The sequence below is a fragment of the Dipodomys merriami genome, unplaced genomic scaffold (genome assembly GCF_024711535.1).
Source record: "Dipodomys merriami isolate MVZ:Mamm:240054 unplaced genomic scaffold, mDipMer1.0.p SCAF_33, whole genome shotgun sequence".
Classification (NCBI taxonomy): Eukaryota; Metazoa; Chordata; class Mammalia; order Rodentia; family Heteromyidae; genus Dipodomys; species Dipodomys merriami.
In genome coordinates this window covers 6,909,618-6,932,624 of record NW_027204826.1, presented here as the reverse complement: position 1 = coordinate 6,932,624, position 23,007 = coordinate 6,909,618, and the positions used below count along the sequence as shown (strand labels likewise).

The window sequence follows — 23,007 nt, the reverse complement described above, 5'->3', positions numbered from 1 at the left end:
AAAGAATGACATTGTCCCATTTGTTAGGAAATGGAAAGACTTGGAAAAAATTATATTAAGTGAAGTAAGCCAGGTGCCAAGATACCTAGGTGCCATGGTTTCCCTTATTTGCAATAACTAGTATATGTCTGAGACATGAAGAAACAGATAAGTTGATATTAGGTGAAATGAACCCCAAGATAAGGACTGAAATGTTTTTCCTTTCTTGCTATTGTTTCTAACATATTTATAAGATAATTTTTTGTTGTTTTGTATGTCCCTTCCTCACGGTATAACCCCTGTTTTCACTGAATTTGATATTGGTATAATTTGTGGAGGGGGAAGGGAAAAAACAAATTGTTTAAATTGGGATATAGGTGGACCCAATGCAACAATGAGATGTCCAAGACATTATGTCGAAGAACGAACTTTACAACTCTGGCGCGGGGGTGGGGGGCTAGGAGAAGACGGGTTGGGGGGGAAGATGGGAAGGTATGGTAAGGGAAAACAAAGGAGGAGGCAACAATGCTTGATAAGAAATGTACTCATTGTTTTGATTTGCATTTCTGTGATGGCTAGAGAGGTTCAACATTTCTTCATGTGTCTATAGGCCATCCTTCCTTCGTCTTCAGAGAAGTTTCTCTTTAAGTCTTTAGCCCACATATTTATTGGGCAGTTGTTTCTTTGAAGATTTCTTATTGAGGAATTTAATTTTTTGAGTTCCAGGTATATTTTAGATATATTTTAGATCTTCCCCCAATCTGTGGGCTTTATTTTGATGTTGCTAGCTCTGTCCTTTGCCATACAGAAGCTCTGCGATTTCATGCAATCCCATTTGTCCAAACTTTCTTTGGTTTGTTGTGTTTCTGAGTCTCTATTAAGAAAATTTCAGCCTGTGACAAGGAGACCTAGGATTTCTCCTATTCTATCCTGTAATGTTTTCCGGTTGTCTGCTTTGACTCCGAGGTCTTTGATCCATTTGGAGCTGATTCTGGTGCAGGTGATATATAAGGATCTAGTTATAGTTTTCTACAAGTGATTAACCACTTTTGCCAGCACCATTTACTGAAGAGGCTGTCTTTCTTTCATTTGATTTTTTTAGCTCCCCTATGGAAGATTAGATGACTAACTGTCTATAGGTTCATTTCTGGGTTTTCAATTCTATTCCATTGGTCCTGAGGTCTGTTCTTGTGCCAGTACCAAGCTGTTTTGATTACTATGGCTTTGTAGTAGAGTTTGAAATTTGGTATTGATATTGCTCCAGCAGTGTTCTTTCTGGTAAGTATCGTTTTTGTTATTCGAACTTGTTTTGTGGAAAAACGAACTTTACAAGTTTGGCCTGGGGGGCGGGGGTCTTGGAGAGTGGGACAGTGGGGGGGGGGAGATGGGAAGGGATAGGAAGGGGAAACAAAAGAGGAGGCAACAATGCTTGATAAGAAATGTACTCATTACCTTGCCCATGTAATTGTATTCCGTCTGTTCGATACTTACACAATTTTTCAAAGCGATATATATAGAAATGGGAATATTACATATTAGTTTAGCAATAGCCAGACTTATCCTTTAGGTACATATATCAAATAGAGAAAAGAAATGAAGTTTCCCCTCACAAACTAGCTCCTGACCATTAATTTAGTCAAATAGGCAGAATGCTGAGTTTGAGGGATTCGTTTCTCTTAATACTAGAAAGTCATAATATCTCTAATTAACCCTCAAGAAGCAGGAACTGGGAACTGGCTCAAGTGGCAGAACACCAGCCACCAGTAGAAACAACTGAAGTGAGAGCATGAAATTCATGACCCACTACCTGCATAAGAAAACAGCAAAGAAGCCTGCAGACACCAGCTGCTATGCCAAATCTGAGTCTTTTCTCTATGGGGAACAGGACAGGCTGTTGTATGATTGTTTTTCTCTCTCCACTTACTTCACCCTGGAAACTACTTAAAAGAGATTCCTCTTAGTCATTGTATGTTCAGAGTTTGATGGTTCCACTCTGTCTTTTTTTTCTACAAAAATGCTCTGGAGGTAAGGACCTTTCAGAATATATTTTCTAAAGTGGGACACAATTTTTCTTAATGAATCAAAAGGTTTTCTATTTATGCAAACGGTTTAGTTGTGGGTGCTCCACGTGTTCATTATTGAAATCATATTCAGTGATGGTGCTGAAAAGATGATACGGCTGACCATGTAGATGGCATGGAGATATTATTGGCCTAAATGTAGAATAACCAATTGGTGAGTGGGTGTATGGCTGTTCAGGTTCTATGGGAGCATGTGGAATGAATTATGAAACACCAAATAGATGCTAGCTAGCCAAGTATGGATAAGCATGATGTGGTACTATGTAGTGAATTGTGGAAGAACAGGAAAACATCTTAGATTTCTCAATGGAGTGATCAGGGATATTTCTGTCTCTAAGTTTCTCTCTCTGTTTGTGGTAGGCTGTGGAGCTTGAACTCACGTTGTGGGCTCTGTCTCTGAGCTCTATTTTCAGGAGGTTAATGCTCTTCACTTTGAGTCACAGCTACCCTTCTATTTTTCTGGTGGCTAACTGGAGATAAGAGACTCATGCACTTTGCTGCCTGACCTGGCATTGAACCATGATGCTCAGATTTACCCTCCTGACTAGGTAGCATTGCCCGCATTACCCACAAGCATCCAGTCATGGAAGAGTTTGGAAACTGATTTTCTAAGAAGTCACGTGAATGACTCATAGCAAAGGTTTGAAGCCTAACTTAAACGTGATAAGAAAAGAATTTTGTCACCCTGAGACAACTGACGGTCCTCGAGTGTTGCTTATTGTTGTTTGGGACCGGTACTCACTCTTGTATCAAGCTATTGAAGTACTACACAATTGTCCTATATGCTCTGAGTCCAGAGATTCAAGTTTGTATAAAATGTTAGCTCGCCATCATGTGTACCTCCCAGAAATTTTACATGACTTCTACATTTCTACTGGTGTTTCAACAACTGTTATAGTTAGACAATTATGGTTTTGTAAATCTGGTTGTAGATATGCTGATATATGCTCATCGTATTGCTTTCCATCCAAAGGTGGTAATAACACTGCCTTCAGCAAGACTGACAATTTCTTGTATTGGAAAATGCCATTATAAATGGAGCTGTTAGAACTAAAGTGGGCTTCTTCTAGTGAGGCAGGAGCAAGAAAACATGTGTGTGTATGTTAGCCCACATATGCACAATTAGGTAGAAATCTATTTTCATGTCTGTATGTATATGTAAGAAGTTAAACTCGAGTTTCTTCTAACATCTTTTCCTGCACACCATGGTCTTAATCAACCACCACATCAACTGACACATTTCCAAGTGGAATGTGTACCTGGGAATGAAGAAGGTGATTTCATTTACTTGTCAGTGAGCATAAATTACCTATATAAATGGTATACTAAGTCCTTCATATATCCCCTAACGGGAGAAATACACTAAGTTCCAGTGCTTTATTCCAAATCAGTTATCTTTCAGAGCTTGGGCCACCTACTTGCATCCTCAATTATGTAGGCCAGGCAATGGACACACGGACACAGACACAGACATACACAACACACAGACACACACACAACATTACAGTCACTATTGTATCTTCAATTCTTATCCAGAGAATGAACAACAGCTCAGGATTTGTGGAATCCCCCCTTCGCATTTGTGTTGAGGAGGAGGATAGATCATAGGAAACAGAAGCCGAGACTTCAGAGGCAAATAACTGTATAAACGAATAGCTTGTAAAAAGCACAGGAGCAGTTTTCTATCCTTAAATACGAAATCCTTCAAAGCTATAGTAAAAAGAAATCCTAGTTGTGATAATAAGGGAATGCAGCATCTCTTCCTTTCTCTGCTTGCCTCCATGAAATTTCATTCAAGTATAAAAAAATAGACTTCTCTCTTACAAAAATGGACACCTGTCACAATGTCTGATTATGTGTGTACTGTTTATTTTCCAATACTTCTTTGACTTTCCCATTTCTAAGTATTTGCATGAGCTCCAGATGACAGAACAGAGAGGCTTCAAGGACCAAGAGATAAGGCTACAGAAAGTTAACAATGACCTAGGATGTTGATGTCAAAATACGTGCAAGAAGGAGGTGGCAGGCAGAGAAGGCCCTGAGAAGCAAAATGATTTGTGCAGAAGGAGAGGACTAGTGACAAATAGGGCATGGATGTGACCTAGGACTGGCTCTTGGAAGCTGAGGCCATAGCAGCGCCTGGGCCTAGCAACTTAGGATTGGACAAACAAGATGTGCTTTGAACTACGTCTACATGTACACATGGTGATATGGGGGAGGGGATTTTTCTTGTGTGAGGAAGCAGTAAAAGGTCATTGGGCCCTGAGAGGTGACCCTGCCTCCTTCACAATGGAATAGAACACGGAACCCTGATAGCAGGCAACTGTACCCGACAGTTGGCTCAAGCCAGCTCACTTGGCCTGCGACTCGCGAACGAGAAAGATGTTCTTGTGTTGTATTCGCGGAAAGCGAGACTCCGGTCTCAGGCAAGAGAGCTATGGGTGCCTCAGCCAAAGCTGCAGACACTGGATCAGTGGCAAGCCACGAAGCCAGCATCTCAGGGGTTTTTCCTACAGGACATCAAGGAACACACGAGGCAACTCAGGCAAGGTATACTCATGAGAGGAAACCCACTTAACCCCAACCTGCCCGCACTAGAAGCTTCTTATGTGCTTTTGCCTACACTGAGATAAGGCTTTCTGTATAGTTTTTCAATCCATTCGATCCCAATTGTTCATTTTGAACTGTGTTCTCATTTCCATGGTTTTCTTTCATTCTTTTTACCACCTTAGTGTGACACTGAGTCAGCCCTGACCCTGAATGTGCCATCCAATATATGGAGCCCGGAGGCAGGCCTTCTGGACACGGTAGTGATGAACCTGGTCCCTGCCTACCAGAAAGGCGATCTCTTCTATGTTGGAGCCTTCCTCCACAATTACAGGCAGTGGGGGACAATGGAGCAAGTGCTGGATATTGTATTTAAAAAGTGAGTGTTTCCCTTTCCAATCCAGGGCTGCTCAGCCCCTCCTGGCCGAGTTGGGGAATACTTGACACCTCTCTGAACCTGTTGATTTTACGGGGGTCTTCTAATGGAGCTTGGCATGAGACAAAGAATTGCACACCCTGGCTAGTTTCTTGGTAGTGGCCTGCCCAGGGCATTTCCCTCAGAAACAACTGGAGACGCAGAAATCAGGGCTCTGATTACAGGCATGTGCCTGTGTCACCCAACTTCTTCCCTCCCCTAGGTGAGGTTCTAGGAAATCACATTTCCCATTAGTAAATAAGATTTCAGTAGCATTAGGAAGCCTGTGAAGTAATGTAGACAGAAGAAAGGCTGGAGGAGGCGGTGGACTGGAGGCTGGATCACTTCTGAGCTGTCACGGAGGGATTATTTTGGCTGATTTATAACCCCTGAAGCAATTATGTTCATGTGTGTGCCAGTTCTGCAACCTGAAATCAGGGCCTGATGCTGTCCCATTGGTGCTCAGGACTAGCACTGCACCAATCGAACTGCAGGGTCAATTCTGGCCTTTTGAGAATTAGTGTGTTTAGACCTTTACACTAGAGTACTGTCTTCACACTGTGATTGTGAGATTTCATGCTCCTGATCAGCCAGGATTAGAAGCATGAGCCACGGGCACATTTACCTTGGACAGATGCATATCAGCCTGCTAGCAGAATTTTCGCTGAACTGTGTAGCCATGTCTCAATGATGTGTCAGACTTCCTTCCCATCTGGATGAGCCAGTCCCATAGAACCAGAGAGCTGACTTCCTCCTCTCCTCTCATAGGTACAGATTCCGGGGCCATAACTATGAGGAAGAACAAAAAATTAAGAGGTAAGTGGACTGTGGCACCAAGAAAAGCCACCTTCTTTCAAAGTGGACATTTTTGAGGCTTCTGATTCCAAGTGCAGTTGTCTCTTTTGCACACGAATTCGGATTTGAACAAAGGGGCAGAGAGGGCTTGAGACTTGAATGGAAGGCAGAGGACACAGCTATGGTGTGTTTGTGGACTCTGTTGGAAAACAACCTTCTTGTTACCTATCATGATGAGGATTTTGGAGTATTGTCTTTCAGAATCTTCTAGAAGTGGGTTGTGAAGATCAACCTGCTCTCAGGATTCTCTCTTCCCAACATGCCAGTCTGCAAATAGGAGTCCTTGCAGAAAGGGGCTATGGAGGTTCAGGATGGGGAGGACGGGCTCTCACTCTTCTTGTCACCAATCTGCCCACAGCACCCTTTGTTCCATCTTCACTATGTGGATGGACTGCTACCCTGCTGATTTCCGTGAGCGTCAGAACCGAGACACCGTCAAAGAACTGACCCATTATGCCATGTTCCACATGCCCTCCTCGGACCTGGCCCTCCGCCTACACATTCTGCTTGGTGAACTGGAGGAGCCCATGAAGAAGGAGAACAAGAAAAAGAGGAAGAAGTCCCTGTGTAGTCACCTCAGAGCTTGTGAGTAGGGATGGGGCCCTGGCCTCAAGGGGGGGTCCTAACTGGCTGAGAGCGCTTGCTCCCACCCAGGTTGGCACAATGTCCTTTTCTGATATTCTCTGCCAGGCAGTGTTTGTGCTATTTGTGAAAATACTCGGGCTTAGCCACTCATGGGAAAGACCCTACCTTCTCATCAGTGTTCAGTCCAAAGTAAACTGCAACTTCCTGCATTAGATCCTCATGGAAATTTATTTCCACGTTAACAGCCAGAGTCCACTCTCAAAATGCTTGACCTCTTTCTGTTCTCAGGTTTTGACCGCCATAGAGCAGCTTCTCCTGACCTCCAGAGAAAGAAGCCATCGGTGATGTCAGGGGCGGTGATGGATGGAGATCTGGAGCCATCACTGGACTCCACAAAGCATGTGCATGTAGAGGGGTTAGATGCATTTGCAGTGAGGCCCAAAGAGGTGGTGATTCCTGTGGATATGCCACTGGGTCTGAACCCCACAGGGGACACAGATGCACCTGTAGGGACCCTAAAGGAAGTTGGCCCAGATCAGCCCCAAACCAGTCAGAGCAGCACACCTCCTGGTGGGCTGGATAGAGTATCACATGCGGGGTTAATGGAAAATGTCCCCAGCCTGTGTGCAGGGGAACCAATTGGTGAGGCCCAAATATTAGATGCACCTCAGGAAAGTGCATCTGTCCTCACAGAATATGTGGACAAATCTGTCCTGCTGCAGGAGAACCAATCTCCAACTGAGAAATTAGAATCTGCCCCTCCCTGTACTCCAGGAGAAAATCCTGTCTTCTGGGAGGAGGTAGAACCCTCTGAGGACTGGGAGGTGGAATTTGGGCCTGAAGGCCACTTCGAGGCCGACCTAGACTTAGAGCTCCCCTCCCCTCTCCTTGGGTATATCTATATTTTTCTTTTTGTTCTGATAGTTATCAATTGTTATTTGTATTTATTCTTCTAAGTTTATTAAAATGTCTACGTTTATGGTGTACAATTCATGAATCCTAAATACCGTGTTTTTTTCAACCTACAATCTGATACCCCAGACACATGTGTCTTGAGTGGGGGGCAAAACACAGAGTGACCTGGAGCTGCCCAAGGGAACCCACTGGATATACAGGAAACTGTTCAATGCACAGGGAGTGCAAGGAACCCAGCCCATGCCTGCATGGGGTGATCGGGCCACTGCTAAAGCTCTAGGACAGAGCAAACCAGATGCCCTTGAAAGTTGTTCTGTCTATTGAGACAAAAGCCAGACTAAATGTAGTGTATGGGGGACTTTGTTCCAACAGTGAGTTCACGTCTGTATGCACACGCATTGTGCTTTGTGCAAATAGGTAAGAAAAGTTCACCTTAAAATGACATCAAAAATCTACTTTCATTTAAAAATATTTGACAAAATACATAGTAAATATGTACACTGAAAAGTAAAAGCCTTCCTGATTGTTATAGTAAGGGTTTTAGAGGAAGATTTCTCTCTTTACCCTTTGGTTCACAACCAATCCTTTGCTGTGGGGCTGTGTATGAGACAGTATGGCTCACTGGTCACTTGTTTAAAGCACGTGTCATAAACTGTAAGGTGACATCTCTACTTTCCAGAGTTTAGGGCTACAGTAGATACACATTGAACCTTCAGCAGGACTTTTTTTCTCCCAACCCAGCTTCTGTGTAATACAACACACAATCAGAGAAGTGACTGCATCTGAGATCTCACTTGCATTGTAAAAAGCTCCTTTTTAAAGAAACTAGCTGGAAAACTAAGGATGATAGATTTACCCAGATAGACAAAGACATGCCAGGTGTCAAGCCCCGTCTAAATAATTCTAGCTTCATGAGTGCCCTATCATTCCTCAGGATGGAGGTTCAAAGCAGCCCTTGTAGACAAATCTGAATGACTCTTATCCAATGAGCCAACAAAAGTCAGGAACTGGTAGCATGGCTCAAGTTGTATATTTAAGCATTGAATAAAAAAATAAGCAAGAGCTCAATGCCCTGAGTACAAATTCCACTACTGGTACAAAAGATGAAGACATCAAGACATGAAATGTGGGCAGTAGTAGTTTTAAACCCAGGAAAAAGAGAAATATAGAAATTGGAGAATTAGGGGAGTGGAGAGGTGGTAGGGGGTTGGGGGTGGGGGGATAGAGAGAGGAAGGGATGTTATGGGGAAACAAATGAGGAGGCAACAATGCTTGATAAGAAATGTACTCACCATCTTGCCCATGTAATTGTAACCCTTCTGTATGGTATTTTCTCAATAATTTAAATAAAAAGAAATGGGAAAATTAGCTGGAACCTGGTCACTCCTGCATGTAATTACAGCTACTGAGGAGGCTGAGATCTGAGGACCACAGTTCAAAGTGAGCCCGGGCAAGAAAGTCAATGAGACTCTTATCTCTAATAAATCACTAGAAAACCAGAAGTGGCACTGTGGCTCAAGTCGCAGAGCACTAGCCTTGAGCTGAAGAGCTGAGGGACAGTGTTCAAGCTCCATGACCGCCAGAGAGAGAGAAGAGAGACAGAGAGACAGAGAGACAGAGAGAGACAGAGAGAGAGAGAGAGAGAGAGAGACAGAGACAGAGAGACAGAGACAGACAGAGACAGAGAGAGAGAGAGACAGAGAGACCTAATCGGTTTGGAACCAACCCCCATAACAGAATGAAAGAGCAAAGCTGCAAAGTATTTTTCTGTAATCCATCAGGGGATCATGCCCTCCCTTAAGAAAGAATTGGTGTTCTGACAGCAAAAATAACAAGGAGACACTGCACATATTGGTTCTGGTGGGCAAGATGGATGAAATCTACCCAAAATACAGGTAACCCTCAAGACTTCCATTTGCAACACATAATTTTCATTCTTTCTGCAATTCCATCCAACAAACACAATACACTTAAATTTTAACTTGACTAAAATAGGTAATAGGAATAGCCCTTTAGCCTTCAGAGAAATTGAATTCTTAATTCAAACTTTCCCTTAATATGTAAATGTCATGCTCAAGTGGATTTACTAGAGAATTCTGCTAAATGATTAAAGAATTACCATCAATTTTATGTACTTTTTCCCCTAGGAAATAAGAGAGAAATACTCTTTCTTGACTCACCTTAAGAAGCTAAAATCAGACAAAGCTGGTATACAGAAATAAAATTAAAGATTAATATATGCCGTGACCTTAAGACACAAAAATGTCCAACAAACTATTAGCAAACTGAATTCATGAATATATATACATATATATGTATATATATATACATATATAAAGAATTATATACCATGACCTCATAGGCTCTCTTCAAGGTATCTGAGGCTGGTTCCACATTTGAAAAGCTATGTGATCTACCACATGAATAGACTAATGAAGAAAAATCACATCATCTTCCTCTAAAGACTAAAAATAATGTATGCATGCTCACAACTTGAATATAGCCAACTGACTCCCAGAACTGTAACAGAATAAATTGGGATTGTTTAAAGTCATTATTTTTGTGATAATTCACACAGCAATAAGAAACCAATGCACAAAGCAAAAGGACTTGACTGATGTGATTACATGAAAGGAAAGGGGAAGATTGAGACAGAGATTATCCTGGCCCACAGAGGTGAGCTTCATGTAATCAGTCACAAAGGCGCTTCTCTCTCACAAGGCTTCAAGGAACAGCAGCATTCACTTACAGCACTCCTTTGGTCATCCTTAGTTTTCCAGCTAGTTTCTTTAACAAGGAGCTTTTTACAATGCAAGTGAGACCTCAGATGCAGTCACTGCTCTGATGGTGCATTGTATTACACAGAAGCTGGGTTGGGAGAAAAAAGTCCTGCTGAAGGTTCAATGTGTATCTACTGTAGCCCTAAACTCTGGAAAGTAGAGATGTCACCTTACAGTTTATGACACGTGCTTTAAACAAGTGGCCAGTGAGCCATACTGTCTCATACACAGCCCCACAGCAAAGGATTGGTTGTGAACCAAAGGGTAAAGACAGAAATCTTCCTCTACCACCCTTACTATAACACTCAGGAACACACTTAAAGAACTTTGACTTTGTTGTCTGTGTCTATAATCTTAAATTCAGTGGATATGGACAGTTTTCCAATAGGATAACTAATAGCATAGTGGAGGTTGTGTTGTGTTGGAAGTTGCAAATACCTCTTGGCCATTTGGGACAACAAAGCTTTATAACCAGCAAAAACATAAAAGGACCTGTGTACTCTATTCTCTAGGGTGTTAGATCTCAATTATCATCAGGAACTAAATTAGTGCTCCCTTCTGCAGGTAATAAAGAAAACTGTCTAAAATGGGATTGCATAAGGTTGCAGAGCTTCTGCAGGGCAAATGACATAGCTAGCAAGATCAATAGAAAGCCCACCGATTGGGAGAAGATCTTTACTAGCCACACAACGGACAAGGGTCTCATATCTAAAATATACTTGGAACTCAAAAAATTAAACCACCCAACAACAAATCCTCAAAGAAACAACTGCCCAATAAATAAGTGGGCGAAAGACTTAAAGAGAAGCTTCTCTGAAGAAGAAAGAAGGATGGCCAATAGACACATGAAGAAATGTTCAACATCCCTAGCCATAAAAGAAATGCAAATCAAAACAACATTGAGATATCACCTCACTCCAGTTAGAACGGCAAAAATCAAGAACTCTAACAACAACAGATGCTGGAGGGGATGTGGACAGAAAGGAACCTTACTTCATTGTTGGTGGGAATGTAAACTTGTTCAACCACTTTGGAAAGCAGTATGGAGGTTCCTCAAAAGACTTCACATAGATCTCCCCTATGATCCAGCAATCGCACTTTTGGGCATTTACCCAAATGTATACAAACAAGACCACACTAAAACTACCAGCACAACTATGTTTATTGCAGCATTATTTACCATAGCTAAGATATGGAACCAACCCAGAAGCCCCTCAGTAGATGAATGGATCAAGAAAATGTGGTATATATACACAATGGAATTCTATGCCTCCATCAGAAAGAATGACATTTCCCCATTTCTTAGGAAATGGAAAGGCTTGGAAAAAATTATATTAAGTGAAGTAAGCCAGGCCCAAAGAAACATAGGTCCCATGGTTTCCCTTATTTGCAATATCTAGTATAGGTATGAGTCAAGCGGAAAAGGTCAGATAATGTGATGTTAGGAAAACGAACCCTTAAATATGTATTTTAATGTTTTCGTTTCTTTCATGCATGTGTTTCTAACGCATTTATAAGATTATTTCTTTGTTGCTTTGTATGTCCCTCCCCCACAGTGTAACCCCCGCTTTCACTTTATTTGATGTCAGTATAACATGTGGAGGAGATGGGGACAAACAAGTCGTTTAAGGATTCAGGTGGACCTGTTGCAACAAGGAGAATTACAAAATGTCATGTCAAAGCAAGCTTTACAATGTCGGTGTGTGGTGGGGGAAGGGGGTATGATTGGGTGGGGGGGGAGGGGGGAGGCTGGGAAGGGAGGTGAAGGGTAAACAAAGGAGGAGGCTGCAATGTTTGGTAAGAAATGTATGCATTATCCTGCCAATGTAATTGTAACCCCTCTGTACAGTATGTTCTCAAATAAAATAAAATAAAATTTAAAAAAAAAACAAAAAAAAGAAAACTGTCTAGAAGCTGGGACCTTCTAGTAATGTGTGCATTGTCTTTCCCACATATCAGTAAAGACATGATTATCAGGGACTTTGGACCTATGGAAATGAAAGTTTGGGTCATCCCAACAGTGAATAAAACCTATATGTTCTGCCAGGCACCCATGGCTGATGGCTGTAATTCTGGCTACTCTGGAGGCTGAAATCTGAGGATGAAGGTTCCAAGCTAGCCCAGGCAGCCAAGCAAAGAGACTCTTTAACTAACCAAAAAGTAAAACCTAGAAGTAGAGGTATGGCTCAAGTGGTAGAGGTCTAGTCTTGAACAACAACAACAAAAAGAAATAAAAAGAAAAAGCTAAAAAGGAGCTCAAGGCCCTGAGTTCAAGCCCCAGTACACCTTCCCCACAACACACATACAAACTGAGATCTTAATATGAAGTTAATGAGGAGTCCAGTGTTACCATTAGTTGTTTTTAAATTCTATGCATCCTGAGTGCTCATGGCTTTCCTCAAAGGAATCTTCTATCTGCAGATACCTAAGGACTATTATATAGAAATATATTTATATGGAAATAAGGAATTCATAGGCAGGTTATTAAAGAATATATATTTAAAACCACTATGTGCAAAATAATTTAAATTATACAAGACTATACATACCATGATTCCTATTTTATTTTTTTATTTTTTTTTATTTTTATTTTTTTGGTCGGTCATGGGGCTTGAACTCTGGGCCTGGGCACTGTCCCTCAGCTCTTCAGCTCAAGGGAGTGCTCTACCACTTGAGCTACAGCGCCACTTCTGGTTTTCTGGTGGTTTGTTGGAGATAGGAGTCTCCTGCCCGGGCTGGCTTTGAACGGCGATCCTCAGATCTCAGCCTCCTGAGTAGCTAGGATTACAGGCGTGAGCCACCAGTGCCCGGCTTCCTATTTTATTTTTTAAAATGAACACACATATACAAAATAGGTAGGCTCTATGACAAAAGGCTGAAGGTGGCCCTTAATGGTGTTTATATATTTTTTTTTTGTTTGGCTTATCTGACTACTAAATTTGTTAAGATCAAATTGGGCAATTTAACTTATGACACTCCTGTATGTTTTCAACACTGAAGGAAAAGTATCTCTATAATCATATCTTTTGCTTTTATGTATATTTTATTGTTATTATAAAGGTGATGTTTCATAAGTCAGGTAATGAGTACATTAGTTTTCGGACAATGTCACCACTTCCTTCACTCTCCCAGTTTTTCCCTCCCTTCCTATTGTTCCTTGCCTAGAGGACAAGGCCCTTTCTCAGGTGTTTCTCAGAGAGGAAACACAGTGGAGAGATGAAATTATCAAACGGGTGTTTGATGTGTCTTCAGCATAGCATGTGTGTGCTATTATTTGTAATGTGTGCAACCATGTATAGTTAATGAAACACAAAAAATAAATGGAATGAATGAAAACCTAGGTCTCTAAACAATCATCTCAGGAGTTTTAAAACCTGCATATTGTCATCTTGCCATCATGGGAATGATAGTAACCTTTAAAATGGTAGACACATAGTTACTCTTAGCTGAGGCTGATTTGGGCTCTGCACCAGGACAGCCATGCTTGGTAAACAATCCCCAAAGAGAAACTACAAGTAGTACTGCAGATCCCTTGTGAATGGCCATAGGAATCTCATATATGAGGCTTGGAGGAACAGCAGAACACTGTTATTTAATTCTCTGTGTCCTGCCTACCTTGGATACCAAAGGTGGCCCTGTGGAGCTGAGAACACAAGGCTATCAGAACATCCTGCCCAGTAGGCCTGGTATGGTATGGAGAGAGTGGGGGGCGGGGGGGAGGTCCCAGCAGAGGGTAGGACTAGATGGAGCCACTCACCCAGTACCACCATGACTGGCAGAGTCCTAGGAATATGCGTCAATGGTCTGACCTCTAAGTTTTCTTTCTAAACAAGTTTGGTTAAAGAATCTCTAATATTCCCTTCAATGGAAATTCTACCATCATGAAAGACCATGCATAGTCTTTGCTAATCAGTCTGTAAAGCTATCATATGGAAATCATGAAAAACCCCACTGATCTTGAAAGCATACAATATTAGAAAACTAAACAACTGCATAGATCAATTAGATTTAACAGACATCTTCCAAATATTTCACCCAGCAGCATCAGAATGCATGTTTTTCTCAGCAGCACACGGAACATTTTCGAAAATAGACCACATTTCAGGTCACAAAGCATACTTGCCCAAATTCAGAACATTGAAATAATGCCCTGCATTCTCTCAGACCACAAGGGAATAAAATTAGAACTCAACACCAAAAGCCACCAACGAAAGCCCTGTAACACATGGAGACTGAACAACACACTGTTGAATCACCAGTGGGCCATGGAAGAGATTAAAAAAGAAATTCAAGTGTTCATGATATTCAACAAAAATGAACACACAAATTATCAGCTCCTCTGGAATACACCAAAGGCATTACTCAGAGGAAAGTTTATAGCTCTGGGTTCCTACATCAACAAATTGGAGAAATCTGAAACCAACAATTTAATCAGACATCTGAACCTCCTTGAAAAAGAGCAGCAAGCTAAATCCCAATCCAGTAGACAGAAAGAAATAATTAAAATTAAATCAGAATTAAATGAATTAGAATCCAAATAAAAAACATAGAAAGAATCAACGAAACAAGGAGCTGGTTCTTCAAAAAAATTAACAAAATTGACAGACCCTTAGCAAATCTTATCAGAAAAAGAAGGAAACACACTCAAATAAACAAACTCAGAGATGAGAATGGAAACGTCATCACAGAAACAATCAAGATCCAGAGCTTTATAAGGAAATACTTCTCAAACCTTTATGCTAATAAGTTTGAGAACCTGGAAGAAATAGATGATTTCCTAGCAAATATTGACATGCCAAAGCTAAACCAAGATGAGTTAAATCAACTTAACAGGCCCATATCAAGCATTGAAATAGAAACAGCAATAAGAGACCTTCCATCGAAGAAAAGCACAGGACCGGATGGATTTACACCTGAATTCTAGAAGGCCTTCAAAGCAGAACTCACACCAATACTCCAACTCTTCAATGAAACTGAAAGAGAAAGTTCACTACCTAACTCTTTCTATGAAGCCATCATGACCCTCATCCCAAAACTAGGCAGGGACTCATCAAAGAAAGAGAACTATAGACCCATTTCTTTGATGAACATTGATGTAAAACTTCTCAACAAAATTTTGGCCAAACGACTTCAACAATTCATACAAAAATCATACACCACGATCAAACAGGATTCATTTCAGGGATGCAAAGCTGGTTCAATATACACAAATCAATCAATATAATTCATCATATCAACAAGAGCAAGGATAAGAACCACATGATTATCTCAATAGATACAGAAAAAGCATTTGACAAGATCCAACAACCCTTTATGATGAAGGCTCTGGAAAAATTAGGAATCCATGGAACATTCCTCAATGCAATAACTGATGTATATGACAAACCTACAGCCAGCATTATACTTAATGGTGAAAAACTAAAGCCATTTCCTCTTAATTCAGGAACAAGACAAGGATGTCCACTCTCTCCACTTCTCTTCAATTTAGTATCAGAAGGCCTAGCTACAGCAATAAGACAAGTTGCAAACATAAAGGGGATCCAAATAGGGAAAGGTGAAGTAAAGCTCTCCCTCTTTGCAGATGACATGATCTTGTATTTAAAGAATCCCATGGACTCCACTCCCAAATTACTTAAGCTGATTCAAAACTTTGGCAAAGTAGCAGGGTATAAAATTAACCCTCAAAAATCAATGGCTTTTCTATATGCCAACAATAAGAAGAGCGCAGCTGAAATCAGGAAAGCAACTCCATTCGTAATAGCCCCACAAAAATAAAATACCTAGGAATTAACTTAACCAAAGAAGTGAAGGACCTCTATGATGAAAACTTTAAAAACCTGAAAAAGGAAATCAAAACAGAACTTAGAAAGTGGCAAAACCTCTCATGCTCCTGGATTGGAAGGATCATCGTGAAAATGCCAAACTTCCCAAGACTATCTACAAATTCAATGAGATACCTATCAACATTCCAACCTCATTCTTCAAGGAAATAGAAGAGGCAATCCAAAAATTCATATGGAACAATAAAAGACCCAGAATAGCAAAAACAATCCTTAACAGGAAGAACAGTGCTGGAGGAATATCAATACCAAATTTCAAACTCTACTACAAAGCCATAGTAATCAAAACAGCTTGGTACTGGCACAAGAACAGGCCTCAGGACCAATGGAATGGAATTGAAAACCCAGAAATGAACCCACAGACCTATAGCCATCTAATCTACAATAAGGGAGCTAAAATAATAGAATGGAAGAAAGCCTCTTCAGTAAATGGTGCTGGCAAAATTAGTTAATCACTTGTAGAAAACTAAAGCTAGATCCTTATATATCACCCTGCACTAGAATCAACTCCAAATGGATCAAAGACCTCGGAGTCAAAGCAGACACCCTGAAAACTTTACAGGACAGAATAGGATAAACCCTAGGTCTCCTTGGCACTGGCTGAAATTTTCTTAATAGAGACCCAGAAACACAACAAATCAAAGAAAGGTTGGACAAATGGGATTGCATGAAATTGCAGAGCTTCTGCATAGAAAAGGACATAGCTAGCAAGATCAATAGAAAGCCCATGGATTGGGAGATCTTCACTAGCCATACAATGGACAAGGGTCTCATATCTAAAATATACCTGGAACTCAAAATTAATTCCCAACAACAAATCTTCAAAGAAACAACTGCCCACTAAATAAGTGGCTAAAGACTTAAAGAGAAACTTCTATGAAGAGGAAATAAGAATGGCCAGTAGACACATGAAGAAATGCTCAACCTCTCTAGCCATAAAAGAAATGCAAATCAAAACAACACTGAGATACCATCTCACTCCAGTTAGAATGTCTATAATCAAGAACAGATGCTGGAGGAGATGTGGACAGAAGGGAACCCTACTGCATTGTTGGTGGGAATGTAAACTTTTACACCCACTTTGGAAAGCAGTATGGAGGTTCCTCAATAGGCTTCACATAGAGCTCCCCTATGACCCAGCAATCCCATTTTGGGGCATTTACCCAAATGATCACAAACAAGGCCATACTAAAGCTACCAGCACAACTATGCTTATTGCAGCATTATTTACCATAGCTAAGATATGGAACCAACCCAGATGCCCCTCAGTAGCTGAACGGATTAAGAAAATGTGGTATATATACACAAAGGAATTCTATGCCTCCATCAGAAAGAATGACATTGCCCCATTTGTTAGGAGATGGAAAGACTTGGAAAAAAATATATTAAGTGAAGTAAGCCAGGCACAAAGAAAAAGAGATCCCATGGTTTCCCTTATTTGCAATAACTAGTATATATCTGAGACAAGCAGAAAAGGTCAAATAAGATGATGTTAAGCAAAATGAACCCCAAGATAGGGACACAAGTGGTTTTTTTCTTTCTTGCTATTGTTTCTAACATATTTATAAGGTACCACGTGATTTTTTTGTTGCTTTGTATGTCTCTCCCCCACAGTATAACCCTATTTTCACTGTATTTGATGTTGGTATAATTTGGGGAGCAGAAGGGATAAAAACAAATTGTTTAAATTGGGATACAGGTGGACCCATTGCAACAATGAGATGTACAAGGTGCTATGTCGAAAAACGAACTTTACAATTTAGGCTGGGGGAAGGGGGTTAGTTGTGGAGATGGGAGGGAAGGGATGGTAGGGGGAAAACAAAGGAGAAGGCAACAGTCCTTGATAAGAAATGTACTCATGACCTTGCTCATGTGATTGTAACCCCTCTGTACAGAAAACCAATTTTCATTTTGCTGTTTTAGTTTAGTTGGAGGAGGAGGGTGCATAGGGTTTGAACTCAAGGTCACATGCTTTCTAGGCAAGTGTTCTACCACCAAGCCATGTCTCCAGACCCTCCAACCTGTTTTATTTTTATTTATTTTTCACAAAAAGAGACTTCTGAGAGAAATTAAAATACATGAAATACTTTCTTTTTAGGAAGCTTGGATGATTATGCCACTTTAAGTACATTAAAATGTATCAATGATTTGATTTACTAAACAAATTAGCATGCTTGGAACGTAATATTTAAATAGAACTTACTCAGAACATAATTAGCAATGCCTAAATTTATTTTTGAATGCTTTCCTTTTTTCCAAAATTGAAATATAAGTGGATAAAGTTTAAGAAATTTAGTATGTAGGGTGTTTCAGTTCACTTATAAAGAAATAAAGCATAGGAACAGAAGACACTGGTGAAGGTCATACTGAAATAACAGCGAGTGTGAGATACTGCCAAAGAAATAGAGTGACTGGTGGTTTAGCAAAGACCTTGGGGTTGTGACTTCATCTGAAGACGGGGAACAGTCCTGATCCATGGAATGAGGACCTCCTGGAGTGGAGGGATCAACAGGGCACTCCCCCAAGGGGGCCTTGTAAGAGATAAAGTCAGAATATTTCTAAGTAGAGTGCTTTCCCCTAGATAAAGTTGACATGCACACATGCATGCATTCACTTTTCAAAAGAAGCTGTTCTGCCTGACACTGGTGGCTCATATCTGTAATCTAAGCTACTCAGGAGGCTGAGATCTGAGAATCCCAGTTCAAATCCAATCAAGTCAGAAAAGTGCATGAGGCTTTCATGTCCAATCAACCAGTTCAAAAAAACAAAAACAAAAACAAACAAACCTGGAAGCAGAGGTGTGACTCAAGATGAGGAGCACTAGTTTTGAATGAAAAAGACAAACAAGAGCTTGGGGTCATGTGTTCGAGCCCCATACTGGGTTCAAGGCACATACAAGGAGGAAGAGAAGAAGGAGGGGAGAGTGGGGAGCAGAAAAGAACAAAGAGGAGGAGGAGGAAGAAGAAGATCCACCACCTGGTCTTCTCCTATTGAAAGATGGCCATCCTTACTCCCTCTGAGCTCTGTACCAAGAGTGGTGAAACTTCTTTCTGTTCAGAGTGGATAGCTAACCTAGGCTGCCCCACTCCTGCATATGGAGTACCAGGAGGCTAAGGTAAGTGAGTTACCAATTGAGTTCTCTTTAGGGAACACGAAGACTATGTGCCGAGTTTCTCCTCATTGTCTTGAAAAGATGTGTTCTATACTTAAAGAAGAGCAAAGCAAGGTGTTAGGAGGAAGGAAGGAAGAAGGGAGGGAAAACAGGAAGGGGAAGGAGGGGGAAATGTGCCACAGTCCTGGCATCCTCTGAACCCTTGATCTACTTGCACCTGGGATTAGCAACCATCCAATGGAAGCCCATGTTTCTTCCATTTATTACCAATACAGTCTACTCTACAAGTGTGATTGCCTAATCCCCAGAACCATTGCTGCTTTTTTTTAAAAAAAGTATATTATAGCTGGGTACCAAGAGCTCATGCATATCAGTCGAGCTACTCAGGAGGCTGAAATCTGAGGACTGAGGTTCCAAGTCAGCCCAGGCAGATAAATCCAATCCAATCCAGTCCTCCAATTAACTAGCAAAAAGTTGGATTTTGGAGTTGTGGATCAAGTGGCAGAGCACCAGCTTTGAGCACAAAAAGCTAAGGGGCAGTGCCTAGACCCTGAATTAAGCCCCACTACCAGTGTAAATACAAAAGAATGAGAGAGAGAGAGAGAAAGAGAGAGAGAGAGAGCTGAGAAGGAAGGAAGGAAGGAAGGAAGGAAGGAAGGAAGGAAGGAAGGAAGGAAGGAAGGTAGGAAGGAAGGAAGGAGGGAAGGAAGGAAATAAATGAGGGAGGGAGGAAGGGAGGGAGGAAAGAAGGAAGGAAGGAGAGCACCACGCCAAAGAGACAACCAGAGAGTCATGCTAACATGACACACCCTACACCTCCGTCAATTTACTGCACTGTGCCAGGAGTAAAGACCCAATCAGGACAGATGAACTTCCATCATTGTTTTGCTGGCATCTTTATCCCACAAAGATAAGCTCTGCCTAAATTCCAGCCTTCAGTAATCACCGTGCTTTTTACTACTGCTACAAAAGACCATGTAACTGTTATTGTATGTCCTAAAACCTCTATGGGAGACTAGGTGCCACCGATGTCATTTCTCAAATGACTCAAGGATTCATGGATCCCCTTTCCTGGATTCTAGTGTATTCATACCCTGGTTATAAAGGAGTCTGGTTCAGAAAGTGTCAGTAGAAAATGAAAATGCAATAATTTCTAGTCTCAACCTACTCTCTAAAAAGAATATTAAATTACTGAGAAAAAAGACTCCTTGAGTCTTTTACAGGCTCATGCCTGTAAAAAAGGCTGAGATCTGGGGATCAAGGATCAAAACCAGCCCTGGAAGGAAAGTCCATGACACTCATTTCCAGTTAACTACCAAAAAAGCCAGAAGTAGAGTTGTAGATAAAGTGCAGCACTAGTCTTGAGCAAAGAGGCTCAGGGACTGTGCCCAGGCCCTGAGTTCAAACCCCAGGACTGGGACACACACATACACACACACACACACACACACACACACACACACTCACACACACACACACTCACACACACACACACTCACACACACACACACACTCCTTGAAACATCTGGAGTTTTACTTTCTACCCCTCATTCCTACCCTTACTTCCTGTCTCCCTAACGCACCCAGTCTAGGAGACAGTTCAAGGGATGGAGAAAAGCCTTTGTGATGGTTCAGGAAGAGATGAAAGTCTCAGGCTCTGATTTTCAGTCTTGGGGGATAAAAAACTATTTCCACTTCCATTACTCTCTTCCCACTCTCTCATGCTTGGGAATTAATCTTTAATATTTGCAGTTCATACCTTGTGTGTAAGAATGTGTCTTCTTATTCTAGAAAGATTTCTAAATGAATATTTCATGGGGCAGTCCTTGTAAACCACTTTTCCTTTTTTCCCACTGGAATAGCCTGTAGTATAAAGATTCTTCCATATACAAGAAACTGGTCTCAACTTATAACAAGGAGAGGTTTTTAAAACAGATAGATGCATTTTGCTGGCTATTTAGCAGGCAAACACTAAATTTTTAACATGATGAATTCCAATATATGTAAGAGCATCTTTCCCTTTATTGAGCTTCAGTGAAATTCCAAGTCTCAGCTGCTTTGGATCTTAAGCCTTTGTGGAGATAGTTTCTCACAGAGAAACAGCAAATGATACCATTCAGAGGGGATATAAAAATTTATGCATTTAAGTCTTTCAATATCTCCCTGTTCTGAGCACCCCACAAACCAAGTTACAGGGCCCCTGTGCTGCAAGTTCAGGTGGAGAGGCAATGCACCTCAACCAGTAAGCCCCGTCTTTCATGGATGACATCCCAGCCAGCCATGAGCAGAGCTGTTGGCTATGGGCAGAAAGAAAAGAAAAGAACCCTCATCCACACTAAGGCATAAGAGCTGGGGAAGTTGAAGCAGAAGACAGGATATACCTTGAAAGATGGAGAAACTTCAGAGTGTGGAAGTGTCCTCACCAGAAACAAGGAAATTGGGGAAGGGGGGACCAAGATGGCGACGGGGCAGTAGGGAAACGCCACAGCTCTCTCCAACCAAAAAGAGAGTTCGAGTTCCAACGCTTAATCTCCCCAAGAGACCGACAACAACAAAAAGACGAACACTCAGAGAAAAACCAGAGGCGGAGAATAACAAAAAAGAAAGAGGAAAAGAATTTCAAAACAGAGAAAAGCGAAGACCCCTCCCCCAACCTTTACTGGCCGCGCGGCAGCGCGCCAAGCCGCCGGCCAGCCGGCCCGGCCCGGCGGGGGCTGTGGGAGCCCCAGAGAAACAGCAGAGACACAGGGGGCCACTTTCAGAACATCAGGTACTGGTTTGCAGAACAGCAGATCGCCAGGAACAGAGAAACCTACCAGCCGGGAGTCTCCACGAGGATCCCACCCCCACCCCTCACTCTCCACCCGAGCAGAGAGGCTCCATCCCGCCAAAGACGCTCGGCATCAGCAGAGTGACAAAAGGACCTGCGGCAGACCACCCGGCCCGGCTGATCGCGATCGCAACGATCCAGCACTCTTCACCCGAGCAGAGAGGTTCCATCCCGCCAAAGCGGCTCGGCGCGACAAAGGGTCCTGTCTGCAGACCACCCGCCCGCCCGATCACGATCACAACAACCCGGCGGGGTCACTTGGGCCCCAGAGGTACCGAGAAGAAGCTGCCTGAGCGTGGACACTCTTGACCCAACAGCTTCGACAGAGGCAGAGACAGAAAAGAATCACACAGAGCCACCACCGCCCAACCCAGCCCGGATTGCAACAACAACTGACGACCTACACCACACAGAAACAACCAGCTCCAGGGTGAGTACCCCACAGGGGAAGTGTATCCCTCAAGGGAGACCAGAGCTGGAGGGAATCCCCAGACCCTGACCTAGACTCCCTACCCCAGCACCCGGACCACAGGACCCACTAAAACTGGGAACTGTTTGAGAGCTCCACCAGCCCGTGGAGCACACTCAGCTGGCCAGGCTAGAGCAAGAGCACCCCTGGAAGGGAGCTTAAATGCCCAAGCCAGGAACAGCGCCCCTGGGTCAAGACTACCAACAGTAGAAGAAATTTGAACTGTGTCCCCCAGGCTGTATAACCTAGGTGGTATACACATCAGCACAGGCCTAACGAGTGCGCTCCAGGCTGCATAACCTAGGTGGTATACACATCAGCACAGGCCTAACAAGCGCGCTCCAGGCTGGGGCCGGAACCAGGCCCGGGGATCCGGCGCCTGAACAACACAACCAACTCCTCCCAATTGAAGTAAAAAGCTGAGCATACGCCTCAACAGAGGGGAGAAAACCAGGAAACAACACTCCCCCGGGAAGCACGCCTGTGACAACAAAAGACCTGGAGGCCCAGGACAAGAGAAGCCCAAACCCCACCAAAACTCCACCCATATACCCTAGACTGGGAATTGGGCAACACAGGCTGCCAGCACCTGATAGTAA

The 23,007-nt window shown here is 42.2% G+C and overlaps 1 protein-coding gene across 1 annotated transcript; it reads left to right on the top strand.

The window, feature by feature from the left end:
• The first annotated feature begins 4,389 nt into the window (after positions 1-4,389).
• On the top strand, positions 4,390-7,437 carry LOC138841974 (uncharacterized). The gene is made up of 5 exons (XM_070043053.1): positions 4,390-4,610; positions 4,793-4,986; positions 5,791-5,838; positions 6,236-6,462; positions 6,751-7,437. The coding sequence occupies exons 1-5, from the start codon at positions 4,443-4,445 to the stop codon at positions 7,416-7,418; spliced, it is 1,305 nt and encodes a 434-aa protein (XP_069899154.1). The 5' UTR covers positions 4,390-4,442; the 3' UTR covers positions 7,419-7,437.
• The last annotated feature ends 15,570 nt before the right edge of the window (positions 7,438-23,007 follow it).

Coding starts and splice junctions, on each gene's coding strand:
- LOC138841974 (XM_070043053.1), top strand. CDS start 4,443: ATGTTCTTGTGTTGTATTCGCGGAAAGCGAGACTCCGGTCTCAGGCAA. Junction 4,611..4,792: donor CACGAGGCAACTCAGGCAAG/GTATACTCATGA, acceptor TTACCACCTTAG/TGTGACACTGAGTCAGCCCT. Junction 5,839..6,235: donor GAAGAACAAAAAATTAAGAG/GTAAGTGGACTG, acceptor ATCTGCCCACAG/CACCCTTTGTTCCATCTTCA.